Source organism: Zalophus californianus, chromosome 1 (genome assembly GCF_009762305.2).
Source record: "Zalophus californianus isolate mZalCal1 chromosome 1, mZalCal1.pri.v2, whole genome shotgun sequence".
NCBI classification, from domain to species: domain Eukaryota; kingdom Metazoa; phylum Chordata; class Mammalia; order Carnivora; family Otariidae; genus Zalophus; species Zalophus californianus.
The window spans coordinates 98,199,533-98,227,194 of record NC_045595.1 but is presented as its reverse complement, the minus strand read 5'-3'; the positions used below and the strand labels follow the sequence as shown (position 1 = coordinate 98,227,194).

The 27,662-nt window shown below is 38.6% G+C and overlaps 1 protein-coding gene and 1 pseudogene across 6 annotated transcripts in view; one reads left to right on the top strand and one right to left on the bottom strand.

Annotated features, from left to right (window-relative positions):
* PLS1 (plastin 1) overlaps nt 1–27,662 on the bottom strand; it is a 97,400-nt gene that overhangs the window by 26,815 nt on the left and 42,923 nt on the right. For 5 of the 6 annotated variants that reach the window (XM_027584211.2, XM_035727858.1, XM_035727859.1 and 2 more), the window contains 5 exons: nt 10,148–10,251; nt 5,632–5,795; nt 3,925–4,054; nt 3,657–3,789; nt 2,276–2,357 (listed from right to left, as the gene is read on the bottom strand). In XM_027584211.2, coding sequence (XP_027440012.2) covers nt 2,276–2,357; nt 3,657–3,789; nt 3,925–4,054; nt 5,632–5,795; nt 10,148–10,217 — 579 coding nt within the window. In that variant the 5' untranslated portion in view covers nt 10,218–10,251. Of the gene's footprint in view, nt 1–2,275; nt 2,358–3,656; nt 3,790–3,924; nt 4,055–5,631; nt 5,796–10,147; nt 10,252–15,787; nt 15,808–27,662 lie in introns of those variants that run through there. The other variant, XM_027584214.2, reaches the window with a different exon arrangement.
* Nucleotides 11,840–11,936, top strand: LOC113919055 (annotated as a pseudogene).

Genomic DNA, 27,662 nt, shown 5'->3' with positions numbered 1-27,662 from the left:
ATCATGAGGTAAAAAACTATGTTATCAAACTTTACAATCTTTTACAAATGAATGAGGCTTCTTTTGGATAAAGTTTCATGGGAAACTGGTAGTATTCTAGCCGATCTATTCCCAGAGTTCTAAAATTACTAAAAAAAAAAAAAAAAAGACAGATTTAATATCCACAGTAACACTTTGCTCCTTCCCAGAGATCTTTTTTATTCTACATTAGTATACTCTTTCAAGCCTCCCAAAGATCTAGACTATTACCCCCTACTCATACTGGAAGACTGTCATCTCTAAAAATAAAACTGTAAAAGACTTAGCCCCTCGGGCCCATCCTGTAGTTATTGCAAAATAGCTACAGAATTTTTTTCTTTATTTTCTTTAATGCACTGCATACAAATGTTAAAAGTAAAACCAGACAATAAATTTGTACAACACTGAGAAATGCTGTATTTCAGAGCCAGTGTCATAAAAAATTATGTGACACGTATCCTAAAAATAAGATGTATGAATATTTTCAACAATCATAGATATTAAACAAAGCATCCCGACACAAGATGTGAAAGAAAATAAACTTCTGGCAATTGCAATCAGAAATGAGCTTCTTCAAGAATGGTAGTTTCTGCTAGGAATATGCAATATTATTGCTTATTGGAAAGTGGGAGACAAGAAAGCCATATTAGTCAACATCCAATTCATACTCCCCAATGAGGATACAGGAAATAGGAGTACCCCTTGGATACTCCAAGACTAACCATGTAACACTGCCCTAACGTTGTAGCTTCCCTATAAAAGAGGCTTAACAACTTTAGCAAAATCAAGGATTGTATTTGCCAAGAGAAATGAGGGAAATAGCTTAGAATTAGCTCACTTTTAATAGCTGCAGCTGTGACTAGTATATGCACTAGTTGCTATTACCACTACCACACAAGAGTGGCAGTACACAGTGATTATAAGGTGGGCTCTAGAGCTAGACTGCTGGGTCATATCCTGGTTCTGCCACTGGGTAACCCCTCAGTGCCTCAGTTTTCTCATCTGTAAAATCGTAGTATCTACCTCATTTTAAGGGTGCTGGGAAGAGTCAAAGAGATAACTTATGCAGTATGTTTAGAATAGTGGCTGGTACCCAGTAAGTACTTAGTAACTATTGATATCCAGCACTGCTCTAGAGATTTTGAGGGGAAAAGTATGGTGACTATAAATTCTTGGACTTTAACAAGACCTGAATGGAGAGGCTGACTACAGAACAATATATTAAAAAAGAATAGCTCAAATTCTGTGAAATAGTAAAACATGGAGTAAAACTATATAGTACTCTTATTTCAACCAAGAACAACAGCATCAAGCAAATATTCATTAATAAAAGCAACTCAATTGTTACAATAATATAACATGAATACTATTATCTTAAGTAAAGTTCATCTAAAGCACTCTGAACAATGTTTGTTTGCTTGTTTGTTTGTTTTAGGTGGGCTCCACGCTGGAGCTTGAACCCACAACCCCACAATTAAGACCTGAGCTGAGATCAAGAGTCAGATGCTTACCCAACAGAGCCACCCAGGCGCCCCCCCATCCAAAGCTCTTTGAATCTTTATTTCATTCAGTACAAAACTGAAGCTGAATTTTTATTTAATAAAACCTAGTTTTTATAAGAAACTGAAATTATGCTAAATCCAACGTTTACATGAATGGACCCTTGAAGGCATTATGCTAAATGAAATAAGTCAAAGACAAATACTATATGACCTCACTTATATGTGGAATCTAAAACAAAACAAAGCAAAAATTACCAAACTCATAGAAAAAGAGATCAGACTTGTGGTTACCAGAGGCAAAGGGTTGGGGGGGTGGGGAGGAAAAACTGGAGGAAGGTGGTCAAAAGGTACAAACTTGCAGTTTTAAGATACTTAAGTACTAGGGGTGTCACGTACAACAAGATGACTACAATTAACACTGCTGTATGGTATGTAGCGAAGTTGTTAAGAGAGTAGATCCTATGAGTTCTCATCACAAGGAGAAAATTTTTCTTCTTTTCCTTCTTTCTCTCTTTTTCTTTTATTGTATCTATATAAGAAGATGCATGTTAGGTGAACCATTGTGGTAATCATTTCACAATATATGTAAATCAAACCGTCACACTGTATGCCTTAAACTTACACTGTGAAATATGTCAATTATTTCTCAATAAAACTGGAGTAAAAAAAGTTTTGCCTGGGCCTAAGTACCCATTAATAAAGGCCTTACATTTTACAACACAGTACATGATTATTAGCAAAGGGCAAATACTTACAGAAACAGTGAAAGGGGTGAGCTTTTTCTTATTAATGGCTCTTTCATCAATTGTGTCTGGTTCAGATAAGTTGATCATTTTGCTATAGGAAAATGGCAGTAATTAAGCTTATGACTCCCAGTTTAAGATAAATAATTTAAGTTAAATTATTTAAGACTTTTTAGTTTGTTTTTACAATAGACAAAATAGTTAAATTTTGTAAAGTAGTAACAATCCATTTCTTTAAAATATAATGTGATTCATGTCAGGGACTTACTTTTTAAAATCTAAGAAATATTCTGTAACCTAAAACAAATCTATCACTCACTGCAATAGTAATCTTAGCACTTCCTAATTTTTTTTTAAATTGTCTTGCATTTTCTTTATGTGAGTCCTGTCTCTATTTCATTTAATGATCATCAACATTCAGCAGTCTGAAATGTAAAACAAATTCTTAAGAAGTTTCATAAAGTGGTATCAACAGTATCAAAATTACTGTTGTTGCAGAAAGAGCCAGAGACATGGCCTAAAATTTCAATAACTCAAACATTTTAAGAGAAATTAATATAAAATTTATCTCTAGATTTTAGAATATATATTTTAAAATAAAGATAGAAAAATACCCATTCAATTCATAATAGGAATTTCCTCTGAAGGTCAGAAAAAGAGATTAGAACTGTAGGTAGAAGTCAAGGTATATTTTATATGTTACTTAAAAACTAATATCCTGTACTTGTGCGTAGGTTGTGGAGTTTTTTTTTTCTTTTTAAGTAAAAACACAGAAAAAAAAGACTGAAAGAAACATGCCAGAATATTAGTAATAGCTAACTATGGGTGATAAGAATATTTGTGATACTTACTCTTCTAAGTTTTCTATATTTTTATAAACTTAAAAAAAAAAAAAGACACCTGCTTTGTACAAAGAAGTATGCTGGGACTGTAGTACACAAAACAGAAACGAAGATATGCCCCTAGAGAGTTTACAGTCTAGTGAGCAGAAACACACTGCAAAGAGCCAAGGATATGACAAGACTGACTTAAAACATTAATTTCATTTAACCAAAATGAGATGTATCTTTCTTTTACATTTCCTCATGTCCCTGTCCCAGGCAATAATTCTTTATTAAAAATGAAAAAAAGAAACCTTGTGAACATTTTTAAATACATCAAAGGAATAACTCAAAACTATCCTGGCAGCAGTAAGGAAATAGAAAAGGCATCAGAAAACTAAGAGATTGCATTTAAAGAAAAATTTTGGAAAGCATCTGGTACTTAATTTTCCATGTGATATAAATTCTTCAATACCTACATAGCTACTTGTTTGCTGAGTTGTAGTTTTTACTGAATGCTCATCAATGGGGAAAGGAAGAACCTATCTCCCTTAACCTAATGTTCAACTCACCAAAGAAGGATGCCATCTGCAAGTGATTTGAAAAGGCTGCCATCATTGGGATTCATGGGTAGGAGATGCTTACAGTCAGGGTCATCCTCCAGGGCTTTGTTGATCCAGTTAACAAAAGCCACTTTTTCTTCCTCTGAAAACAGAAAATCTTAGTCAGCAAACCAAATTTCACAAATTTTACAAATGAATGGCATCTTAGACTTGATGAACTATCAGATTTAGTGAGTGAATCAATGACTGAAAGATCAAATTTAGATTGGCAGATTACCTGCATAAGAATGCTGTGTGCCCTCACTGGAAATGGATGAAGTTCCTCCAATAGCAGTAATTCCTTCTCTCTTGTTAATTGTTTTGCGGAATGTCCTGCTGATGTCTTTGCTTTTTAACTCTTGCATCAGCTGGAATGGAATATAAGTAAAACTGAGCCTTGATCAGACAATCAAAAAAACTTGCAGTGTGAAGGATAATTATTTAGACTTCTTTATTTATTTGGAATGACATCAAAATAAATCCCAATCAGGTATTCCCACCCTTATTGGTTGTGTACACAGATACCTCTCATGTCATCTTACCCAGAGCACAAAATGTATAAACGTCTGCACCCCAAATACTAGAAGAAATTTTGTTATAATTAAGCTTAAATTGAATACACTGAAATTATTCTCCTGTGCTTGCCACGACCTTTTGCTGTGTCTTTGAAAACTAAAGAATAACTAACTACATGATATTTTTAAATGCTTTAATGAAGATATTTGCCTGTCTGAACATTGCAAAGTTAAAATCAGTAAGTCAGACACTGCAGGGAATTTGAGAGGTTTGGAGAAATGCCCTCTCCCAATCACTCTCATAACTGGCTAGACTGAATTTAATCAGTACTCCAAGCAGCAGCCAGAGTGAGTTTTTAAAAAAATCTGAATCTGATCATGTCACTTCACACTCTCTTCTTCCTACATCACTGGCTTCCTATTGCTCTTATGATAAAAATGAGAATCCTACAAGACCCTTATGACCTGACCCCAACTTACTTCCCCAGCTGCATTCCATTCCCTTACCATCTCGCCCTATCCACACTCAGCTTTTTTCCAAGTGCTTGAGAGTATCTACCATCCCTAAAGCCACACAGGGCCTCCACATAGGCTGTCACTTCCATCGGCCTCACACATCATTCATTTTCCCCACTCAGCCCCTTTGATCTGTTTAACATCTTTCTTCAGATCTCAGCTCAGTCTTCATAGCTCCCAGGACACATTCCCTGAGTCCCTGGGTTCCGCGGCCTCACCATCAAGTTCTATTTCCATATGACACATACAGTCCTGGTGGAGGCATAGGAAGAAGTGCTCAGCTGGCAATGGCAATGGCAATATGGTCAAGTCATCTCTCTTAGCCCAAGAGTTTGAAATACATGATATTCAAGATTCAGTTCTACAACCTATTTTTCTTCTGTTGGTTAAGTCACGTATTATTTTTCATCTTGTTCAGTTCCCTGAGCCTTGAGGTACTTTAATAATGAAACAATGCTACCATAGCTAGCACCAAAATCTACCTTGTGGCATTTGCTGAAACTAAAGGTATAACTTATCACAAGGAAATAACCAGTTTCTAGGAAGTATAGCTTCCATACCTTAGCTATGTCAGTCACAAAAAATATTCCATTTCTCAAGACCAAGTACTGAGACATTAAAACATTCTGTATACGGATAGTCAGTAAAAACCGAACTCAACTGTAGTTTTACTAGCACGTGAGCTATTACTGTCAAAACCTGACTTCTAACAATTTGAGAATGATTTTTCCCTTTCTTTTATGACTTATTTGTAGACACTCTTGTTACCATCATCATCATCATCACCACCATCATTAGAAACAGTGCTTTTTTCTGGTCTCTGCAGCCAGATTTAACCAAAGAGAGCAATGACATTACTAAAATCCTGCTCAAAGCTAAAAGATCAGTAACCAGGAGAGGATGGGATTACTTACTGACACAAACTCTTGAAAACTGATTTTGCCATCTTTGTTGCTGTCAGCAACTGCTAGAATTTTCTCCACAATCTCGCGCACCTTGTATCCAGGCAGAGGAAGGCTTGCTTCCTTAAACAAGTCCTGAAGTTCATAGTCACTAACATACCCACTGTTGTCAATATCTGTAAAGATAAATTATGAGCTGTCAAATATCATTTTCACTCTTCATTAGAGGTGTGCACCCAGAAGGCCTAGTGGGAGATTCATAGGCAGGTAGAACCTTTCAGGTTTGCTCCACAAGTTGCAGTCACCTTTTCTCCTGTATCTGAACAGTACAAGGTAGTCTATACACTTGTCAAAAAAACTCATATTTAAATGGACTTTATCCACACAGATTTAGGACTCCATGCGTATTTTAAGTACATAGTATGAACACTGCTCTGACAGATGAAAAACCCAGGCTTAGCACACAACTAAATTTCAAAGAACTAAGCATGGACAAGTCTCAGAGAGCTAGAAGAAACAGCAGCAATGGTCATGAGGGAATACCTACCAGATTTTAACTCCTTCAGAGAATTTACAAAATGGGTCTGCAGGTTCCACACTGTGTATAAAATATGTGCAGATTTGTGTAGTAAATACAATAAGGTATTTCTGTTACACATTTCACTTGGTGGCAGTTCTGTTTCATTTGTCAATAATTCATTGCTTCTTCATTATGTATTTATGATACCATTATGTAGGCTGAATCATGTTTGATGTCACTTTGACATTAAGTGTTCAAGAAATAATTTCACACCTGTATTTGGACTTCTGAAGATAGGTTTCCAGGCATTTTCACATTATCACTGAGGTGCCCTTCCCTAGGTTTTCCCTGCAGATTAGATATCACTTCTTGACACAGAACAAAGAAAACACAAAACACTCCTGCCCAGAGTTGGCAACAGAACTTTGGATTGTTTGGTTAGTTGCCTGGATCCACCTTGTTATATAGGCTTTCTTGGCTCATCTGCTTATAGTTGCTTTGTTTCCTCTATTTCACTTTTTCCTCTCGATGAAAGAGCCATCCTCACTATAACTCAATTAATGATAAACACAGAATTTTTCTTTTAAACTCTCATACACAAGTTTTAGAATTAACACTGTTTAGAATAATTAAAAGTTTCTCAACTAGAATCTACCAATAACTAAAATATCGCTATAATCTCCAAAGTCAGCTAGGAACCTTGATATTGCGATAATAATATTATTTTCTTTGAACTTAGAGCAAGATATCATTATTTAATACATCACAAGTTCAGAATTGTTTCCTATAATTCTGAAATAGGCAAATAAACTAGCTGGCTTACTTCTTTACCAGCACTATGGCAGAGAGTATTTAAAAATAAACAAGATTGAGGGGTGCCTGGGTGGCTCAGTTGGTTAAGTGTCTGACTCTTGATTTTGGCTCAGGTAATAATCTCTGGGTCATGAGACTGAGCCCTGATTCTGGCTCCTCGCTGAGCGTGGAGCTTGCTTAAGATTCTCTCTCTCCCTCTCCCTCTTTCCACCTCCCCCACCCTCACATGCAAGATTGTGGAAAAGTTGTTTACCTGCTAACCGTCATGCTATACTAACAAGAATACTTAGGAGCTGGGAGTCTGAAGATGAATAGGTCTGTGTGCTTAAATCCCAGCTCCATCCCTATGGCCTCTGTGGTTTGGGTGTGATGTGACAAGAAATAATAGATACCATTTAATAAGCACATATTCTGTGCCACGTGATTTGTTAAGAACTTATCTCATGAAATCCTGTAACAACCTTGAGGTAGTAGATAATATTATTCTAACTTTAAAGATGAGGAAATCAAGGCTTAGGTTAAATTATCATAAAGACTAGAGTTTAAAAAGAAATTAAGACTTTCCTATAATTCAACAACATCAAAAACAAACAACTTATGATTAAAAAGTGGGCAGAAGAAATAGACACTGAACAGAAATGAAGAGACATTTTTCCAAATAAGTTATACAAATGTCCAATATACAAAAAGATGCTCAACATCACAAAACATTAGGGAAATGCGGATCAAAACCACAATGAGATACCACTTCACACTCATGAGGATGGCTATTACAAAAAATTTTTCTTTAACAGAAAATAGTAAGTGTTGACAAGGATTTGAAGAAATTGAAACCCTTATGCACTGCCGATGGGACTGTAAAATGTGTAGCCACCACAGAAAACAGCATGATGGTTCCTCAAAAGATTAAACGCAGAATTACCATATTATCCAGCAATACCACTTCTGAATATATACACAAAACAACTGAAAGCAGAAATGTGAACAGATATTTGTACACTCGTGTTCGCAGCAACATTATTCACAATCGCACAAAGGTAGAAACAACTTAGATGTCCTTTGACAGAGGAATGGATAAACAAAATGTGATGTAGACATAAAACAGAATGTTATAAAAGATGAGGAGTTGGTATTTAATGGGTTTGGGAAGATGAAAAAGTTCTAGAGATAGTGGTATGGTTGCATAACAACATGACTGTACGTAACACCACTGAACTGTATACTTAAAAAAGTTATTAAAATGGTAAGTTTTGTTATGCCTATTTTACCAAAATTTATAAAGGAAAAAAAAAAAGAAAGAAGACAAATATTTTAACCTGCCATGTCTCCCTTGAGACCCAAAAAACATGCCATGTAGTAAGGCTGGATGGGCATGTCCCTCTGCCCCTTAGAAAAGTTGTTTGGTAGAAATTATCAGAGAGAATACTGAGTTCCAAAATAGCAATTTATCTTGTCAATAAAGCTAGTACATATTGTGCTAGTGTTAGCACCGTCCTCACAGAGAGCAAATTATCCAGCTGTCAGATTTGTTCCATCAATGAATTATTTATTCAAAATATCATTAAATAAATATTGCAGGATTATATGTCCATGAGTCATAAAGAGTAAAGCTACACAAAGAAAAGGGATTACTAATTCATTCATATTTCACTAAGACTTAGGTAGCACTTCTGTTCAAGCTACCAAACTGCACTATAAAATAACAGCAACAGCAAACTCAGAGATACATTTTTATTTACTTCCTCTGTTTCAGTGCTCAGAATGAACCGACCAGTAATAATTGCCCAACTTTTGTCTTGAAAAGACTCTGGGCACTGCATACAATACTCCATGAAATTTATTATTAATAATAATCTTCTAGAAATTGTATCATATTCATGCAATGCTCTACTGACAAATATACCATCCTCCAAATAATGAAAAGATCAGAATTAAGGCACTCACTATGAGCCTAATTCAGCCACCCTGTAGACTGTATTTGGAAGGTCTGAGTTACTCTGGGGATGGCTGTGCAGGGAGAGGTGGAAGGGCCCAGGGATTTGTACACCTCACTTTACTTCACAGCAATATTTGTAAGTTATGAGCTTCCTGGCTCAGTAAAGCAATATTTGTAAGTTATGAGCTTCCTGGCTCAGTAAAGCAATATTTGTAAGTTATGAGCTTCCTGGCTCAGTAAAGCTCAGTAAAGCTTTACTTTTTTTTTTTTTTTGGAGAGCTCTCTTTTTAAAACTCTTTCTTTTTTTTCCATTGGTCTCTAAAATTCATTCTGCACTACATTTCACCTACATGAATTTTAGTGATTATTCACGAGGTTTGTGAGAAATCTAGGCACAGGACCAACTGTGATCATTATATATCCCCCCTGGTCTACCATCTGACTGTTTCTCATGGACTGCTCTTCTGTACCAGAGAAGGAGCCTACTGTGGGAGGGGCAGGGGTGGTGGTGGCACTGTCCCAGTGTCCTTTCACTGTGCTCACCTTTCACTTGCTTGCTTTCGCAGACTAGAGCAAAAGACGTTATTTATATTCCTATTTGCCACAGGTTTCCTAGGAACAAAGTATGGAAGAATTGCCATCCAACAGAGTATGAGGGGATGTTTTGGGAAGAAAAATACAAAGCTGTCAAATGATAATGTCATAAAGACAAAACACCATTCGGTTTAAAAAGTGAAAGAAGAAAAATAGGATATGCAGCCTTTAAAAACAACCCCAAGATTTTTTAAAATTTTGCATAAGGGAGAAGGAAATTAAGACATATGGCCTTTAAAAACAATATTCAGATTTTAAAATATTCTGCATGAAATAAGAAAGTGTTATTGTTTGTGACAAACACATGAAGGCCAGAGTTCAGTTTATAAACAAGGAAGTGTTTCTGTATTTTCTCTCTGTAATGAGGATATCATGTTAAGCATATTCAGTAACACTGTCATTCATTAACCTGGATTACTCTCGGCAAAGCAATTATCAAAGAATTCAAAGTCCAGTTCTCCTAGAAATTTAAGCCAGTCTTAGTTTATCTTTCAGAAAGAAAGAAAGAATTCAGTGAAACCTAGATGGGAGGGGGGGACAAAGGAGGGGGAATAAAGCTAGGGGTAAATGGGTGGTAGTAAAACCAATAAAAGTTATTGTTCCATTCCTGGAAGTCTGATATCAAGCAGAATAGCAATGTCGTATCTAGTTTTTCTCGAGCATACCTATTTTATTAAATGCTTCTTGTAGCTCTTCCAGTTCCTCCCGTGAAATGACAGTGGTACTGTTTTCCATCTTTGGAGAAAACACTACCTTCAGGTCTTTATATCTAGAAAAAGTAAAGTTATAAAAAGAACATTAGCCCTTTGGAAACATTTATCTAAGCAATACAGAGTACACAGGCAGTACACTGTCTAGAAGAAAACACCTGAGAGGTCTGGATGACAAGGAACAAACAGGAACAGACCCTCCTGGGAACACCACTTCCCAGCACAGGTGGGAAATAAACATTTCGAGTTTGAGAGACATGTAGCATTTATAAATGTAAAGGAAGTGGTCAGAAAGTAAAATTTTAAGACATGACTAATGTCCAAAAAAGAAGAAAGCACATAATTTTTGAAATATAATTTATTCATTAAAATTTGTCATTTAAAGATAACATATTAAGTTGTGTGAAGCCCTCAAAGAGTATTACAGCTCGTGTGTCATTTGTGATCTGTATACCAACTTGCTTAGGAATTTTTGGTGTTTTTTCAAAATGACATTTCTGAATCTTACAGCTATTCTGGGGCCTGGTTCTAATCAAAGTATAATTAAATCTTTGGGGCTTTTGGAGGGTTTTTTGGTTTGTTTTTAAAGATTTTATTTATTTGACAGCAACACAGAAAGAGAACACAAGTAGGGAGAGTGGCAGACTTCCCGCTGAGCAAGGAGCCCAATGTGGGACTCGATTCCAGGACCCTAGGATTATGACCTGAGCCGAAGGCAGATGCTTAACCGACCGAGCCACTCAGGCGCCCCTAAATCTTTGGGTTTTAAAAAATATACCACTGCCCACTATTTAATCCTACTCTGTTTAAAAAAAAGAATCTTAAGAGCTCAAGTAATAGAGCTGATAAAGGGGTAAACGGAATTCATCTTACTCTCCAGATGCAGTTTCTTCCATCTTAGCATTAAATAATAAAATTTTATCGAATTCTCACTTTTAGAATATTTCACTATAGTTAAAACTATTTATAGGCATACTTATTTTGTGTTGAAAGAGATTAAACAGATCTTTTAGAATTTTTAAGCATAATCCCCTAGTTCTGCAAAATGCTAATTCTGTCACAGTTGGCTTTGAATCTCTGTGGTTTTGGTCATCCTGCATATCCTTCCCCATATTCAAAATGATTTCTACCGCTGGCCTCAAGTTTTAAAAATAGTGATCCAAGGTTGCACCTGGGTGGTGGCTCAGTCGGTTAAATAACTGCCTTAGGTTCAGGTCGTGATCCCGGGATCTCACTCTCACTTTCGCTCTCAAATAAATAAATAAAATCCTTAAAAAAAACAAAAACAAAAACAACAAAAAAAAAACACAGTGATCCAACTTTCCCAATTGCAGTCCACAGAAAGGCTGCAAATTAATAGTCCTTGTGCTACCTCATATTTGAAAGGATAAATACCCCTGGGGTTCTATTCTTTTTGCTCATGCTTATTTGAATTTATGTGATTAGTTAACTACATAAACTATTGTTATTTTCCCACAATCAGACAAAACCAGCAGTTAAACTTATTGAAAAACCAATTACCCATACAATGTGTTTCTTATTTTTAAAACGTTATTTTTGTAAGTAATAAAGTTGCTTCAAGTCCTTTAGTGTTTAAATGAAAGAAATAGAAAAATATAGAGCTATCTTCAAGATACACTCTTAAGTGCTTGTTTCACCAGCACTAAAATTGGAACAATACAGAGAAAATTAGCATGGCCACTGTGCAAGGAACACACAAATTCATGAAGCATTCCATACTTTTTTTAAAAGATATACTTTTTTTTTAAGATTTTATTTATTTACTTGACACAGAGAGAGAGAGGGAGCGCGCACAAGCAGGGGGAGCAGCAGAGGGAGAGGGAGAAGCAGGCTCGATGCGGGGCTCAATCCCAGGACCCTGAGATCATGACCTGAACTGAAGGCAGACGCTCAACCAACCAAGCCATCTAGGTGTCCACAAAGATATACTCTTAAAAGAACAAAGCAAGGTACAGAAAAGTAAATATGGTGGGGGGATAGGAAGCTATATCAGTTGTATGGTTATAAAACATTTCCAGAAGGATACCAAAAAAAGGTAACAGTGACTGACACTCTAGGGGAAATGAGAGATTGGCTGCAGAGTGGGAAAGGGGCTAACTTTTCCTTATACATGTTTCCATTCATCTTTGTAGACTATAAGCCTGTCAAAACCAAAATAACTGAAAACAAGACAGGCAATTGTGGTAAAACATTGGAAAAAATAAAATAAATACTCGTAGTCTGAAGGCACACATTATTGGATACTGATAATGCTAAGATTGATATGCACAGTATCTACATGTTACAATTTAAAATAAGAGCACCTATTTTCCTTACAAAGCAAAATACTATGATTAAAATAGTAAATTAAATGGGGCACCTGGGTGGCTCAGTCCTTAGAGCATGCAACCCTTTATTTCAGGGTTGTGGATTCAAGTAGAGATTACTTTGAAAATATATTTTTTTAAAAAGATTTTATTTATTTATTTGAGACAGAGAGAGGGAGTGAGAGCACGAGCAGGACAGGGGGAAAGGGAGAAGCTGACTCTCTGCCAAGTAGGGAGCCTGACACAAGGCACTATCCCAGGACCCTGGGATCATGACCTGAGCTGAAGGCAGACACTTAATGGACTGGGCCACCCAGGTGCCCCAATATATACATTTTAAAAGACATCTGCCTCTGTAAAATTCTTTGTAAAGTTTTGAGGGGAAAAATTCTAGCTAGATCAACTCATATTTATCAAACACATAACTTGGTAATCCTGAAACACTGTAGAATGCAGTTATTAGAATTCACTTTGCAATTTTAGAAACGAAGAACCCAACACTTAACCAGTATCCAACACCTGGCATTGAAGCATTCCTATCTGGATGCCTGAGATGGCTCAGAAAAGCATAGTTTTTTTTTTTGTTGTTGTTGTTTTGTTTTGTTTTCAAAGATTTTTTATTTATTTGAGAGAATGAGATAGAGAGCATGAGAGGGGAGAGGGTCAGAGGGAGAAGCAGACTCCCTGCTGAGCAGGGAGCCCGATGTGGGACTCAGTCCCGGGACTCCAGGATCATGACCTGAGCCGAAGGCAGTCGCCTAACCAACTGAGCCACCCAGGCGCCCAGAAGAGCATAGTTTTTTAAAGTCAGTCCTGAAAAATGCAGCCTAGAAGGCAGCCAGGATCAAACCAGAGACCCACCAATGGGGCAGATTATGTTGAATTCTGTAGATAGATATACCTTCCCATAGATTTTGACGTGTACCATGTTTTCTTCAGTAATTCCAGCACTGCTTTCCTCCTCTGCCTTTTTTTTTAGCCCATATAATTTAAAAGCTTTCTTTTACCAATTAAAGCCTTTTTTATCCCCTCCCCTAATCCTCAAGGGTATCCTGACACAACCAAATATATATTTAGAAACTTAAATATATTCTAAGGATGAACTCAATTTAGATGAAATTTGATCTGATCTTTTATCCTTCCTCAAATTTCTAACCTCCCTGAACCTTTAAAAGCTTTACCAGAATTAGTCTAAGCAGCCATTTACGATTTACAGGATCTAGAACTCCAGGATCTAGAACAATTTCAGAGAAAAGGCATTAGGAACAACCCTGAGACCAACCAGATTCTGATGCCTTTCAATCAACTGTAAAGCTTCCAAATGTGAGGGACCAAAACTGTTTACACAGGCACTTTTTGGCTTCTTAGCTATTCTGTTTTCTTTCCTCCCACTGTGGCCCTAGCCCTGGTCACCTGATATTCTGAGTTCTTGAGGTAGCCACTGACCCACTGAGGCAGCCGTCCCCTAACTAGTCTGGTCTATCCTCCAAAATTCCCTTCTTCCCTTACTTCCTCCTTCTCTAGTAGTAGAAAAAATAATGGCAAATATTTACCGAGGGCTTTCAATGGACCCAGAACTATGCTAACCTCCTCACCCACAAGCTTACTATGTATTTATCTGTTCTACTGATGGAACAAGCATCCTCTCTTAAATGTAAATTAGAGGGCTGCAGAGATTACCTGCCTAAGGAAGGCAGACAAAATAAGAGATTCAAAATCAAATCTGTTTTAGTGCCTCCAAGCTCTTAAATTCTACGTGTAGTTAATTAACATCCCTATTCTTGGCTGCAAGCATCACAGGTAGTTTTAAAGAAAAGTATGACTGATTGATAAATCCTTACAGTGCTCATCAAATTTATATTTTAAGGGCATATTTATATATTTTTTTAAAGATATACTTATTTATTCAGAGAGAGAGTGTCCATGTGCGTGCAGAGGGGGAGGGAGAGAGGGAAAGGGAGAAACAGTCTTAAACAGACTCCACACTGAGCACAGAGCCTGACCAGGGGCCTCAATCTCACGACCCTGAGATCACAACCTGAGCCAAAACCAAGAGCCCCATGCTTTACTGACTGCGCCACCAAGGTTGCCTGTAGGGCAAATTTATATTTTTTTTTTAAAGATTTTATTTATTTATTCATGAGAGACAGAGGGGGGGAGGGGGGAGAGGGAGAGGGAGAGAGAGAGAGAGAGAGAGAGAGAGAGAGAGAAGCAGAGGGAGAAGCAGGCTCCCAAGGAGCAGGGAGCCCGATGCGGGACTCGATCCCAGGACCCTGGGATCATGACCTGAGTCGAAGGCAGACGTTTAACCATCTGAGCCACCCAGGCGCCCCGGCAAATTTATATTTTAAAGCAAATGTGTGTTTTCTTTAGAATAACGGATGAATACATTATTATTTAATCAACAGAATATACATCATTAAATAAATGAACCACATCTGTCTCTTAAAAACACAGTAACTGGAAAAAGCAAAGTACTAGAGGATACATAGAGTATATGTACCAATTATTAAGGTCTAAAAACAGAAAATACTGTATATGTTGTATTTGTTTTGTATGTTCCCAAACATAGGTGCTAAAACTTAAAAACATATGGGAATGACATACAAATTTGGAATATTGGTTGTCCTATGGAGAGGGAGGTAAGGGGCACAGCTGGAGGCTGAAGCTCAATCTATTATATTTTTTAAGAGAAATCTGAAGCAATTATGGCAAATTTTTTTTAAGATTTTATTTATTTGAGAGAGAGAGAAAGAAACAGCATGAGAGGGGAGAGGGTCAGAGGGAGAAGCAGGCTCCCCACTGAGCCGGGAGCCCGATGCGGGACTTGATCCCAGGACTCCGGGATCACAACCTGAGCTTCATGAAGGCAGTCGCTTAACCAACTGAGCCACCCAGGCACCCCTATGGCAAAACTTAACATCTGTTCAATCTGAGCATTAAGTATATGGATATTGGCTAAACTGTTCCTGTACTTTTCAGTATTTTTTGTTTTAAATATTTCATAATATAACTGTTTAACTTTTAAACTCAGACAGTAAAAAATAATAAGTAAATAAAATAATAGAGCTAACATAAGAATATGTTTTGAACAGGAGAAAATTTCCCAAAGCCCCTCAGGACATGGGGAAAAAAATTTTTAAGTACTTCAATGTTGAACTATCAGTTAATATTATTGTGGCAGAAGAATTTATTGAAATATCAAATTGTGTTTATTTTCCACCTTCCCCCCTCCCCAGTCCCACTCCTCAACTAAAGTAATAACTACCTCTTGTTTTAGGAATGCTGGCAGCACAGAAAGCAAAACCAGCCTGGAATCTGTGGTTCCTTGAGTCCTTGGGTTGAAGTACAAACTTCCTTAGGGTTTACTTAGGCTGGGTGTGCTGTGAATGGGGCAGCAGAAGGAGGACATCTCTGAGAAGCCACTAGATAAGGAAGACAGAGAGACGGAGAAATTACCCCGGTGGGGAAGGAGGAAAGTCTGGGATGCCATCAAGGAAGACTGCAGCCATAAAGGTGGCAAAGAGAGGGACAGATAAGGTGTAGCAGAATCTCTGCCAAAGGGATACACAGAGTAAGCAACGGGTGCTTCCCAGGTCAACACTGAGGACTAACGACCAAGGACAGAAGAGCTTCCTCCAAGCCTTTGGTCTGTTTAAGACCTCATACAACAGAGCCTGAGGGGCAGATTCCAGATACCTGAGAAAGACCTGACTGCTCAGGCAGGATGAGGCATCACAGTCAAAATAAATTTGCCTTAAATAACATAAATAGGGGCACGTGGGTGGCTCAGTTGTTAAGTGTCTGCCTTCAGCTCAGGTCATGATCCCGGGGTCCTGGGATCGAGCCCCGCATCAGGCTCCCTGCTTGGCGGGAAGCCTGCTTCTCCCTCTCCCACTCCCCCTGCTTGTGTTCCCTCTCTCGCTGTGTCTCTGTCAAATAAATAAATAAAATCTTAAAAATAAATAAATAAATGTGATAGTTCTTTCATATCTGACATTTATGGGAAAAGCCTTGATAGTGTTTCTCTGGAGAACTGCCTAGGAACAGAGGTTCCAGAGCACCACAGTATCTCTGGGAGTAGCGACTCTATGGTATCCTATACCCTCCTCCCCTTCTTCATAAACTATTCTCTTATCTGCCACCACAACTCTCCTCTTTTCCCGTTATGTCCTATTTTTAGCTCCCGATTACAAGCTTAAAGAACACAAGGTCACTGTAATAAATCACTATGTGAAAAAATAAACAGCTAAGAAATATGAATTAATTAAAGGGTTTTCTTTTTAGTTTAAAGGAAACCTAGAGAAAACTTCCATTTTTCTGTATTTTCAGCAATCTCTTTTTTCAACCATATTTCACAATAGGGAGTGGCATCACTCATTTTCCAAAAAGCAAACATTCATATTCCATATCAGCCTGTTACTTTATCAGATTTTTCTCTAGTTAATTGGACTGTCTACAGATTCTCTAATATAAATATGAACTGGGAGACCACTGACTTTGTTCAATATTAGACTCCTACTCTACATACCAGACTGACCCCTCTTTGGACAAAGCAAGCTATTAAATGGGGACAACATAACTCAGATTTCTCCTGAGCATCCTTCTGCAAAGTGAAGTCACAGGGGAGCTTGACCCACACCAGAATACCAATGTAAAAGCATGTGGTGAGTCAACAAGTATTTTGAATCCAGAAACGGATTCAGACCAAAAAAAATTACATAGGAGGACTTAGAATAACTTTCTTAAGGAAAGACACCTTATTGAAATGGAAGCTGCGGGTACCAAAACTGACCTTCACTACTTAGTGTATGGGATTTGGTCACCCAAGCACAGAGGTTCAAATGTTACTTGATTTGTGCAACTCAATGAATGGCTGTGAAGAGTTAGAGTTGCTCACTGAATGATTAATCAGCATGTAGGAAAAAAACTGGTCTCTTGTCACAAGGCCTTACTCCAGACTTCTCTGCATCGACCCTAACTAACCCCAAACAGTGCCAACTCTGGAAACCCCAACACATAAAGCTGTAGTAAGTGCAAAAGTGATGAGGGGTGGCTTAGGCAAAGGAGGGCAGTGTGTAAAGCCTGCCTCCCACTCTGCACTCAGCTCCACCCAAACGGGTGACTACTGTATCCACCGTGCCTCTAACGGTACAGGTACAGGCTCTTCCACTGCAGCCTGCCCAAGAGGCAGGAAAATCATTGACCCTTTGTCAGCATAGCCACACTTAGTAATTTTTTAGTTGAGAAATAGGAAATTGCATTAAATGTACACATAAAAGATACAAAGTAGAGTTTACTGATCCAAGTTTAGGTCAAGAGTATCCATAGAAGACTGATTGGGACCATTCGGGATGTGAAAGAAAGGGGAAGACTTAGTCCCTAGTATCTTCCTGAAGCCTCAAGCTCTCTCTAAATTCAACATCAAGTGAATACAGCTAACTTGTAAGCGGAGGAAATTACAGTCTATCAAGTGGGAATCAGTTCTTCTTGGGACCTGCTAACCAATGATGCCCCATGGACCCAAGCTCGGCACCACTTCTACCCAGCAGCCCGTGAAAATTTTTCCTGGTCCCTGAAGTCCGGGAGGAGGAAGGAGGCCCTGACATCTGACTCCCTAGCCTTTAGCCTTTTCCTGATGTGTCCAGGATGCCTGCCTGGTTCTGAAAGGGGACGCTACTGCTGAGCTCCAGTGGACTGTTGCCCACAGGAATCAGGCCGAAGGTTGCCAAATCTTCTGATTTTTAAAGAGAAACCAGAAACCCATATTTTTTTGAAAGATTTTATTTATTTATTTATTTATTTGAGAGAGAGCAAGCACAAGCAGGGGAGAAGCAGAAGGAGAGAGAAAGGGAGAAGCAGTCTCTCCACTGAGCAGGGAGCCCGATGCAGGGCTATTTCCCAGGCCCCCGGGATCATGACCTGAGAGCTGAAGACAGATGCTTAAACAACTGAGCCACCCAGGCGCCCCAGAAATCCATATTTTTATATGAAATTTTATTTTCAAATTTTGCAAACAATTTGAATTCTTACAAAGCACCATGTGTGTCAGACCAGAACTCTGCTCTATTAATTTTGCTTCTACACCTCTCTAATTCCACATCACTTCACTTGGCCTTTCAAGGGAACTTGGAAACACTCTATGTTTCTCTAGAAACACTCCCATCAAATTAGCTCATTCTCAGGGCCAAAAGAGAACATTTTATCTCTTAACATGTCAAAACCCAACCTCACTTATGCACCACTCACCACATCCCTGATCCCAGTAAGGGATATTTCCAAAGCACAGCTCCTCTGAGAGAAGAGGAGCCAGCAGGTCAGAAGACCACTAATCACAGATTCCTAGCTCAGTTAAGTGGATCTGCCTATTATCCCAGGATCTTTTCCTTCTCACTTATTATTTATATCCCCTCTACTCTCCCTCACTACCCCCCCCCCGCCACTTTAGGACTTCTCTGGCTCTCTGAGAAAATTCAACACACCAATGTTACCAAAGTTGCTATCCTATAATGTTATATCATCAATACTTCAAGTATCATTTCCTGAACATGTTTCTTCTCCAGTAACTATTTCCCTTCTTCTGGTAACCGCACCAATTTTCATTTTGGGGTTCCACTCATTCCATATAATCCATGCATAACATTTGAGTGAAGCTCTAGGTCCAAGCCAATCAGCACATCATATTCTCTGGCCAAAGGGATTTGGTTTAGGGACAGGCATACAATCCAGTTGGAGCCAGTGAGACATAAGAAAGCTTTTGTGGAACTTTCTGTAATAAGAGTCCCACAAACTCCCCTGGATCAGTTTTTCATGAAGAAGTAGAGGCCAGAGCAGCTGCATGCATCTTGCCTCCAGAAGGGGAGGACCTGGGGGCTAAGAATGAAGCCAAAACCAACATAGTAGAAAGGAGAGCCAGTGGATGAAGAGAAAACGTGACCCGGCAGGGTTGAATGCAAAATCCCACTGTGCTAAAACCTTGACACTAAAGTGTTACTTGAAACAAAATTTTTTAAAGCCAGTTAAACTGGGTTTCTGTTGCTTGCAACAAAGAGTCCAAACTGATATACAGACATAGTTTACAAAAAGAAAATAAAAGGGGGGGTGGTCAATTCCTCAAATGACAGAAAATATTTGAACATTCTGAATTAGGAAAGAAAATTAATCATAATTATATTTTCTAAGTTTACATCTAAATAAGAAACATTATTTTTGTCATAATTTTTTAGGTTTTTTTTTGGGGGGAGCAGGGTAGAGAGGGAGAGAATCTTAAGCAGGCTCCACACCCAGCATGGATCCCAACAAGGGGCTCAATCTCACAACCCTGACATCATGACCTGAGCTGAAATCTAGAGTCAGATGCTTAACCGACTGAGCCACCCAGGCCCCCATTTTTAGTTGTTGTTTTTTTTTGAGTATGGTTGACACACAATGTTACATTAGTTTCAGATGTACAACATTATGACTCAACTTCTCTATATGTTATGATGTGCTCACCACAAGAGTAGCTACCATCTGTCACCATACAGTGCTATTATAGTATCATTGAGTTTCGCCATAATTGGTATTTTACCACCACCACCACACCCAATCCCAGAAATTCAGTGCATCAGTGAAGTATAGAAGTCAGTTTATGGTTGCTCCCACAGCACTGAAGACTATATTCATAGCCTAAAGGCCTCTAGACTTACAGCTTCTTTGTACCTTTTTTCCCTTCTCTATATCCAGAAAGATTCTTCCCATTTCTCCTAACTCATTTCTTGTTAAAGATGGCAAACTGAGTAGTAATATATTATGAGGAATGGCAGGTCTTTCTGTTGTGAGGCAGAGCAGGCAATGTAGCTGCAATAAGAAATATTCAGAGTCAACAAATCGTTAAAATCAGGAAATTACTAACACATTGCAGATAGAGGGGGGGAAAAAATTTACCTAATACATGATAGTAAAAATAACAAACACCCAAGATGTTTGTAACTTAATCCAGTAGCTCACCAAAAGCAGGTCTCCCCAAGTATCAAAGTCCCTATAAGTTAGTTCAATTTTCAAAGGGGTGCTTGACCTAGACCTCCATGCGACCCTCAATAATTTGCTGTGTGGAACAATAATGTGCTTCCGAAGTACAAAGGGAATAAGAAAGATGTATGGCAGACAGGAATTCAGGAATGAATGAGGCTGAAAAAAACAAAACACCCTATCTAGTCTCTTTTTTTTTAGTTTATTTATTTAGTTATTTTTAAGTAATCTCTACATGCAGTATGGGGCTCAAACTCAAGAGATCAAGTCGCATGCTCTTCCAACTGCCCCAGCCAGGCACCCCTCCATCTAGTCTTTAATAGCATTTTTATACATGATTAGATGTCTTCTTTAAATAAAATAAGTTTGTGTTTTTGCCTACTGGTAAGTTCAACTTCTGACATGAAAAATAACCCCTGCCATCTCCAAAGATGCCTGCATGCTATACCTTCTACTTGGAGCAGGCCAATCCTGGCCCACCTAAAGACTCTTCCTTTTTCCATTCAAATAGGTCAACAACTCACTCCTTATGCACCTCAGAAAACAAGTGATCTCACTGTAAGCCATACTCTCTAAAAAGGAATTTTCTGTGATTTCCAAGACTCGTAGCTTCATCTGTATCCCCTTACATACTGACAGTGGACACATTTAATCTGCCTACTTGGTATTTGTGCCCGTTAAGGTATTTTCACTGTAAGCAACCAAAACTGATTCTGGCAAAATTTGCCAAAAAAGGAACACACTGGAACACACTGGCTCAAAGAGTCAGGGAGGACTGAACAAGCAGGCTCTGGAAGGACAGGCGCCAGGCAGTTCTAAGGAGCTTCACAGTGGAAACTTTTAGAGCTTTTAGAGCTCTGTCTCCAGATGCTTCAACCACCACCAGCTGTGGATGACAGTCTAATCCCCAGGATGTTATTCTGATTGGCAGAGCTCACGCCACATGCTCAACCCTGTGGTTCAGGGGATACCAAGAAGACCGACGCTGTAGAGAATCTCTTTGTCCTAGGTTCATTTGCCTTCTGCACAATCTCTATGTTTGCATGAAGCAAAAACCAAGGCTTAAATCTGACTCCCAAATGCAAGCATGCCATTAATAGTTTTCTCCTGAACTGAACTCATCCCACCCAGTTAAGAACACCTGAAGGTCCTAGAAACACTCATAAAATTGCCTCCAAACTCTCCATCCAAAGAAATCACAAAACACAGCACTCATACACAACAGCAGTCCAAAAAGGCAAGGGAAACTTCCCTTACCTCTCTGACAGTAATAAACATTCATGGGTGCTCATCACAGGCCAAGCACTGTTCTAAGTAGTACATATATTGTCTCAATCTACACAGAAACTGTCTGAGGCTGGTAATACTACAATTCTCATTTTACAGTAAAGAAATTGAGGTCCAAGGCTTCACAATAAGTGGCAGAGCTGGGATCCATGCCCAGGGAGTTTTCCAAGTCCAGACCCTTAATTATACTTCATAGTGGTGGTCTCCATACATCCCCTTCCACTCCTCTATCTCAAATTATACATCCTGTGACAATGGCCTATTAGAAGCTGCCCTAGAAACTGGCTTTCCAGCATACAGTTAGGGTGAAGTGTGGACAGTTAATAAAGAGGGTCAGAGACAGATCAGTTAATAAAGAGGGTCAGAGTTGCTTTTTGCAGGTTGTAAAATAAAGTGCCTCAGAGTTTCAACTCTTGAAAATACCGTTTTATCTATGTGTGATCTGTCTTACTAGAAACTCAGAGAATGAATGAAAGGATTTCAATGAGCTTTGTGAGAACTACATGAATTCTTTTACATTACCTTTTTTTCTGTCTCTACAAAAGTACCTTGTTCCTATTTTCTATGTGTTATTTAGTCACTGGAAATTATACATTAGAGAGGTAACTTCCCAGACTGTAACTACCTATACTGCCAAATATTTCATTCAGAATAAATAACTCAACACAAACACCAAAGAGCTGTCAGAGAGCAGGAAGCTGTGAGTCACTTCCAGGGGCTCTGGAATAATCCGGGCATTACTTCCTGGTTTATAATCCTTTCCCCCCATTTCCACCCAAGAATTTCCATGTATATGATTCACAGCAATACAGACATTCTTGTCCAACTTGTGTCCAAGTGAGCAGAGGAGTCCTCTCCAGGGTATATTCTGGTCGGGGTTTGAACTTTAACCTCCAAAGCACACATTGGTTTAAATTTGAAATGTCTCACTTTGTACATAAATTAAAAGTGCTTTTAGGAGTTGAAACCCTGAGGCACTTTATTTTACAACCTGTAGAAATCAACTCTGACCCTCTTTATTAACTGACAAAGGAAGAAGGAATTATCATATATATGTGTGTATGTTTTCAATGACCCATAAAATCCTAAATTTCTATCAATTATGGATAAAAATCATTAGTATCAAAAAATTATATTTTCCAACAAATGCTAAGGATGCCATATTACAAAGAATCACCACTATCACCACAGTTTTCTTAAAGAGTACAATAGTTAACAAGTCTATGGTTTTATCATTAATAGCCTGCATGCTACCACAGAAGGATTCTACTAGCCAAACATAACAGGTCAGAGACGTTCCTACTCACAGGAGAGGGACACCTCCACAGTGCAACTAGACATCTGCCCAAGCACTATGAGGTATCTGCACCTCTTGCTGTGGAGAATGGAAGGAGGCAGTGCCCACTACCAACTCTGGAAATTCCCTCACACCAGAATCTTGGCATTAGAAATATTAAATAGCACTTTATATTTATCAAGTATTTTATACTTTCCAAGCAACCATTTTACCTCTTTAACCCCTTATTAGACATAGGTCTCCCAACAAAGAAACAGACACAGTGAAATTTAAAGACTTATCACATTTATAAAATCCAGTCCACACTTCTCCAGAGATGACAGACCGGGCACCTAGACAGGAGTAAAATGCTGTGCTCAGAGTTCTAGAACAAATCTTTGACAATGCTGGGTAAGAGTATTTACATCAAAAAAGGACTCAGAGTAAACACCACTAAAGACAAATACAGTTAAAATTAAGACACACTGGCATTAATGTTTATATGCCCCAGGTTGTATAGCTTTAAGAAACAAAGGAAGAAATTAACAAGAGCACAACTACTGTAGGAGATGTTAACTGCTGATAATTTAATGAGTCAAAAACAAACAAGGATACAGAAAATCTGAAAAATAAATTGTAAAGCTATAAAATTTTCTACAACTCTCAAATTATAATCCTTATTTTCCTGAATTAAATCAAAGTTAGGTCAAAGGCCTACTCAGTATGATCACTTGAGAAGACCAACACTAGTTGTTAGATAATTCTGCACATTTTCCTTTAATTATCCCCATCTTTCCCCCAAACTCCTCTCTGCGATAGTGCCTCCTTCCCTGCCACAATTCCCAGACCACCCTCTTTAGGTTTCAGCCTCCCGTTCTCCAGGGTATTTCTTTCCTTAACCTCCACCCCAACCACTTTTCTTATGTTGAGCAATTCAACTCTTTGCTCACCTTCTGCAGTTAACACTCTTTCACCCACTGCCCTGTCACCAAACACACTTTCCACCTAAGGATCCAACTTCCTTAGAAGACAGTAGGGGAATAGCAAAAAACAAAAAAGGACAAGTTGGTAGCCACTCTGGGCCCATACGACTAAGAAAATTTTCTAAACTGAAAAATCACTGATCTCCTGAAAACATCCCTTTAAAGTGGCCACTAGGGGCGCCTGGGTGTCACAGTCTGTTAAGCCTCTGCCTCTTGGTTTTGGCTCAGGTCCTGAGTTTAGGGTCTTGAGATGTAGCCCCATATCAGGCTCCATGCTCAGCGCAGAGTTTGCTTGAGATTCTATCTCCCTCTCCCTCTGCCATTCCCGCTCACGCTCTCTCTCTCTCTCTCTCTCTCTCTCTAAAATAGATAAATAAATCTTTAAAAAAATAAAAATAAAACAGCCACTAAACCAAGTGGAAATTAAAATAATGAAATACCATTTTTTTTGCCCAGAAAATTAGCATCCATCCTTTTAAAGGATAAGAACCAGTTGGAGCAATAGTTCCAGGAAATATACAAACCCACTGTACTGGGTGCAAATTGAAACAAATTTTCTGCAGGATAATTTAGTCTCAAAGTCTCAAAAATGTGGTGAAGGAATTCCACTTGTAGGAATTATTCTACAGAAACAAGCTGAAATCAGTGGAGAGATATTAGTATAAAGATGTTCATTTCGGGCACCTGGGTGGCTCAGTTGGTTAAGCGACTGCCTTCAGCTTAGGTCATGATCCTGGAGTCCCGGGATGGAGTCCCACATCGGGCTCCCTGCTCAGCAGGGGGTCTGCTTCTCCCTCTGACCCTCTTCCCTCCGACCCTCTTCCCTCTCGTGCTCCCTATCTCTCATTCTCTCTCTCTCAAATAAATAAATAAAATCTTAAAAAAAAAGATGTTCATTTCATCATTACTTATAATAATGGAAAAACAAAACCTAAATTTCCAAAAATAGAGGACTTGCTTAATAAAATACAGTATACTCTTACAAAAGGCAGGTAGTCATTAAAAGTAATCTTCTCAAAGAATATGAGGAAAAACTCACAATATATTATCAGGTTAAAATAAAGGGGATTATTAACATGTGTAATATATTTCCAACTTTGTTTAAAGTATATATCTGCACAAGGAGTCGTTAGCCAAGATGATAGAGGCAATAGGTAAATTCCTCCACCTGTTTCACATAGAAATGTTGGATAAGGGGCACCTGGGTGGCTTAGTTGGTCAAGTGTCTGACTCTTGAATTCAGCTCAGGTCATGATCTCAGGGTTGTGAAACTGAGCCCTGCATTGGGCTCCGTGCTGGGCATGGAGCCTACTTAAGATTCCCCTTCTTCCTCTCCCCCACCCTTTCCCTCCAAAAAAAAAAAAAAGTTGGCTAAAATATAAATCTTTAAATTTTCTCAATATGTATCTAAGCCTAAGCAAGCAAAAGAAATCTCCTAGTACCAAAAATGAAGTGGCAAATCAAGTAAGAGCAGGTGCACATTCACATCTCAAGGGACAGGAGTTGAAATCTCAGGCTGTGAACACAGCAGAAACCTGGAAGTGAACACACAGGTGGAAACCAGGAAGGGGCCATCCTCTCTGTAAAGACGGATGCTCAACATAGACTCTACATAGAAAAAAGGTACCCATGAGATCAGAACCCCAAATCTGCCCCGTGTGAGTGTGAAATATGAATTTTACATTATCTTACTGCAAGAACCTAAGAAACCAACAAAACCATATGGATCTGGCAGGCAGAAGCAAAACTGCCCCATAGGCACAACTCCAGCACCTAGAGCATACACTGAACTCCACTAAAGAAAACAAAATGTTCTGAAGATAAGTTCACAAACATTACAAATCATATAAGAACCCTCACGATGGAAGACAGTAAAAACTTCCAAACTGGAAATCATGAAAGAAACTTTAAAATAAAGTATGCCTGAAATATTCAGAGATAAAGAATTCATTTATAAGTAAAAAAAAGGACAGTTTTATTTTTTATTTTTTTATTTTTAAAGATTTATTTGAGAGAGCGCAAGCAGGAAGGAGGGGCAAAGGGAGAAGCAGACTCCCCACTGAGCAGGGACCCCAATGCAGGACTCGATCCCAGTACCCTGGGATCATGACCTGAGCCAAAGGCAAACGCTTAACTGACAGAGCCACCCAGGCGCCCCAGGACATAATAAAAAATATATATACATTTAAAAGTATTTTAAAAATGAACAGGAGATACTATACATAAAACTGTTAACAGGAGCTATTTGGGGGGTGAGGGTGGTGAGATTATGGATGATTTAATTTTTTTTCCAGATAGTTGCCTATTTTCCACAATGATCATACATTACTTTTACAAGAGACAAGAAGTGAAGGAATGGAAAAAGTGAAGATTCACATTTAACCATTCCTACATGACAGTTAAAAATAATTTTGAAGGGGCACCCACATGGCTCAGTCAGTTCAGAATCCAACTCTTGGTTTCGGCTCAGGTCCTAATCCCGTGGCTCCTGGGATCGAGCTCCGTGTCAGGCTCCGAGCTCAGGAGGAGTCGGCTTTGATATTCTCTCCCTCTGCCCTTTCCCCCATGCACACACTCTCTCTCTCTCTCTCAAATAAATAAATCTTTAAATAATAATAATTTTGAAAACTGGAGGAGATAAACTTTATGTTCTGCTAGAATAAATCCAAGCTGGTATCTAATGGAATGCCCCTTTATCATGAGGTACCACTACTCCTGCCTGAACCACATGCTCTAGTCATACTGAGCACACCAGCAGATCCTGTACACGTTGCTTCCTCCTTAATACCAACCCTCTGCACATGCCCTTTTCCTAGCATTCCTGGTCCAGGTAAATACCATTTCCCTGTGGAGTCTTCCTCAACTCCCTCAGACCAAGCAGCTACATCCGTCCCTCAGCAATGCCAAAGAAAGTCAATCAACACTCTGGTGAATGCCAGTGTGCATACTGTATCTCCTGTCCTCCATCAAGGACTACACATTTGGGGATGTTAGAAACACCTTTTCTCAGATCATTTCTGAATACTGAGTGTCCAACACATTGGACTTACCCATAGGTGGTACTCAATAAAAATTTGTTATTTGAATGCACATGTAGAAAATCATTAAAATCCTACCAAGTGTAAGCTCAGGGGAATCATCTGCCCTCAGAAAAGTGAATTAGAGTCATCTACCCACTGTTGCTAACATCCTCTTGAACGACTGCCATCACAAATACTACTTGCCAGGTCTTTGATTTTTCTGGCCTTGTATTATACCCTATCCCTGACATGCCATGCATGTAATTATACTCATTTTATCTTTCCTATTCTATAAAATTCTCCCAGCTAATTTTAATTTTTTAAAGCTTTATTTTTTCTTTATTACTTATTTTTTAAGTAATCTCTATGCCCAACATGGGGCTCAAACTCATGACCCCCAAGATCAAGAGTCCCATGTTCTTCCAACAGAGCCAGCCAGGCACCCCTCCAGCTGACTGTAATCAAAACCTTTAGTCATTTGCATGTAGAAGACATGGGTCTTCTAGGCTTCCTTGGACACTGGAAATACATGTAGAAAGAATAACAAAAAGTGACTCTCAATTCAAT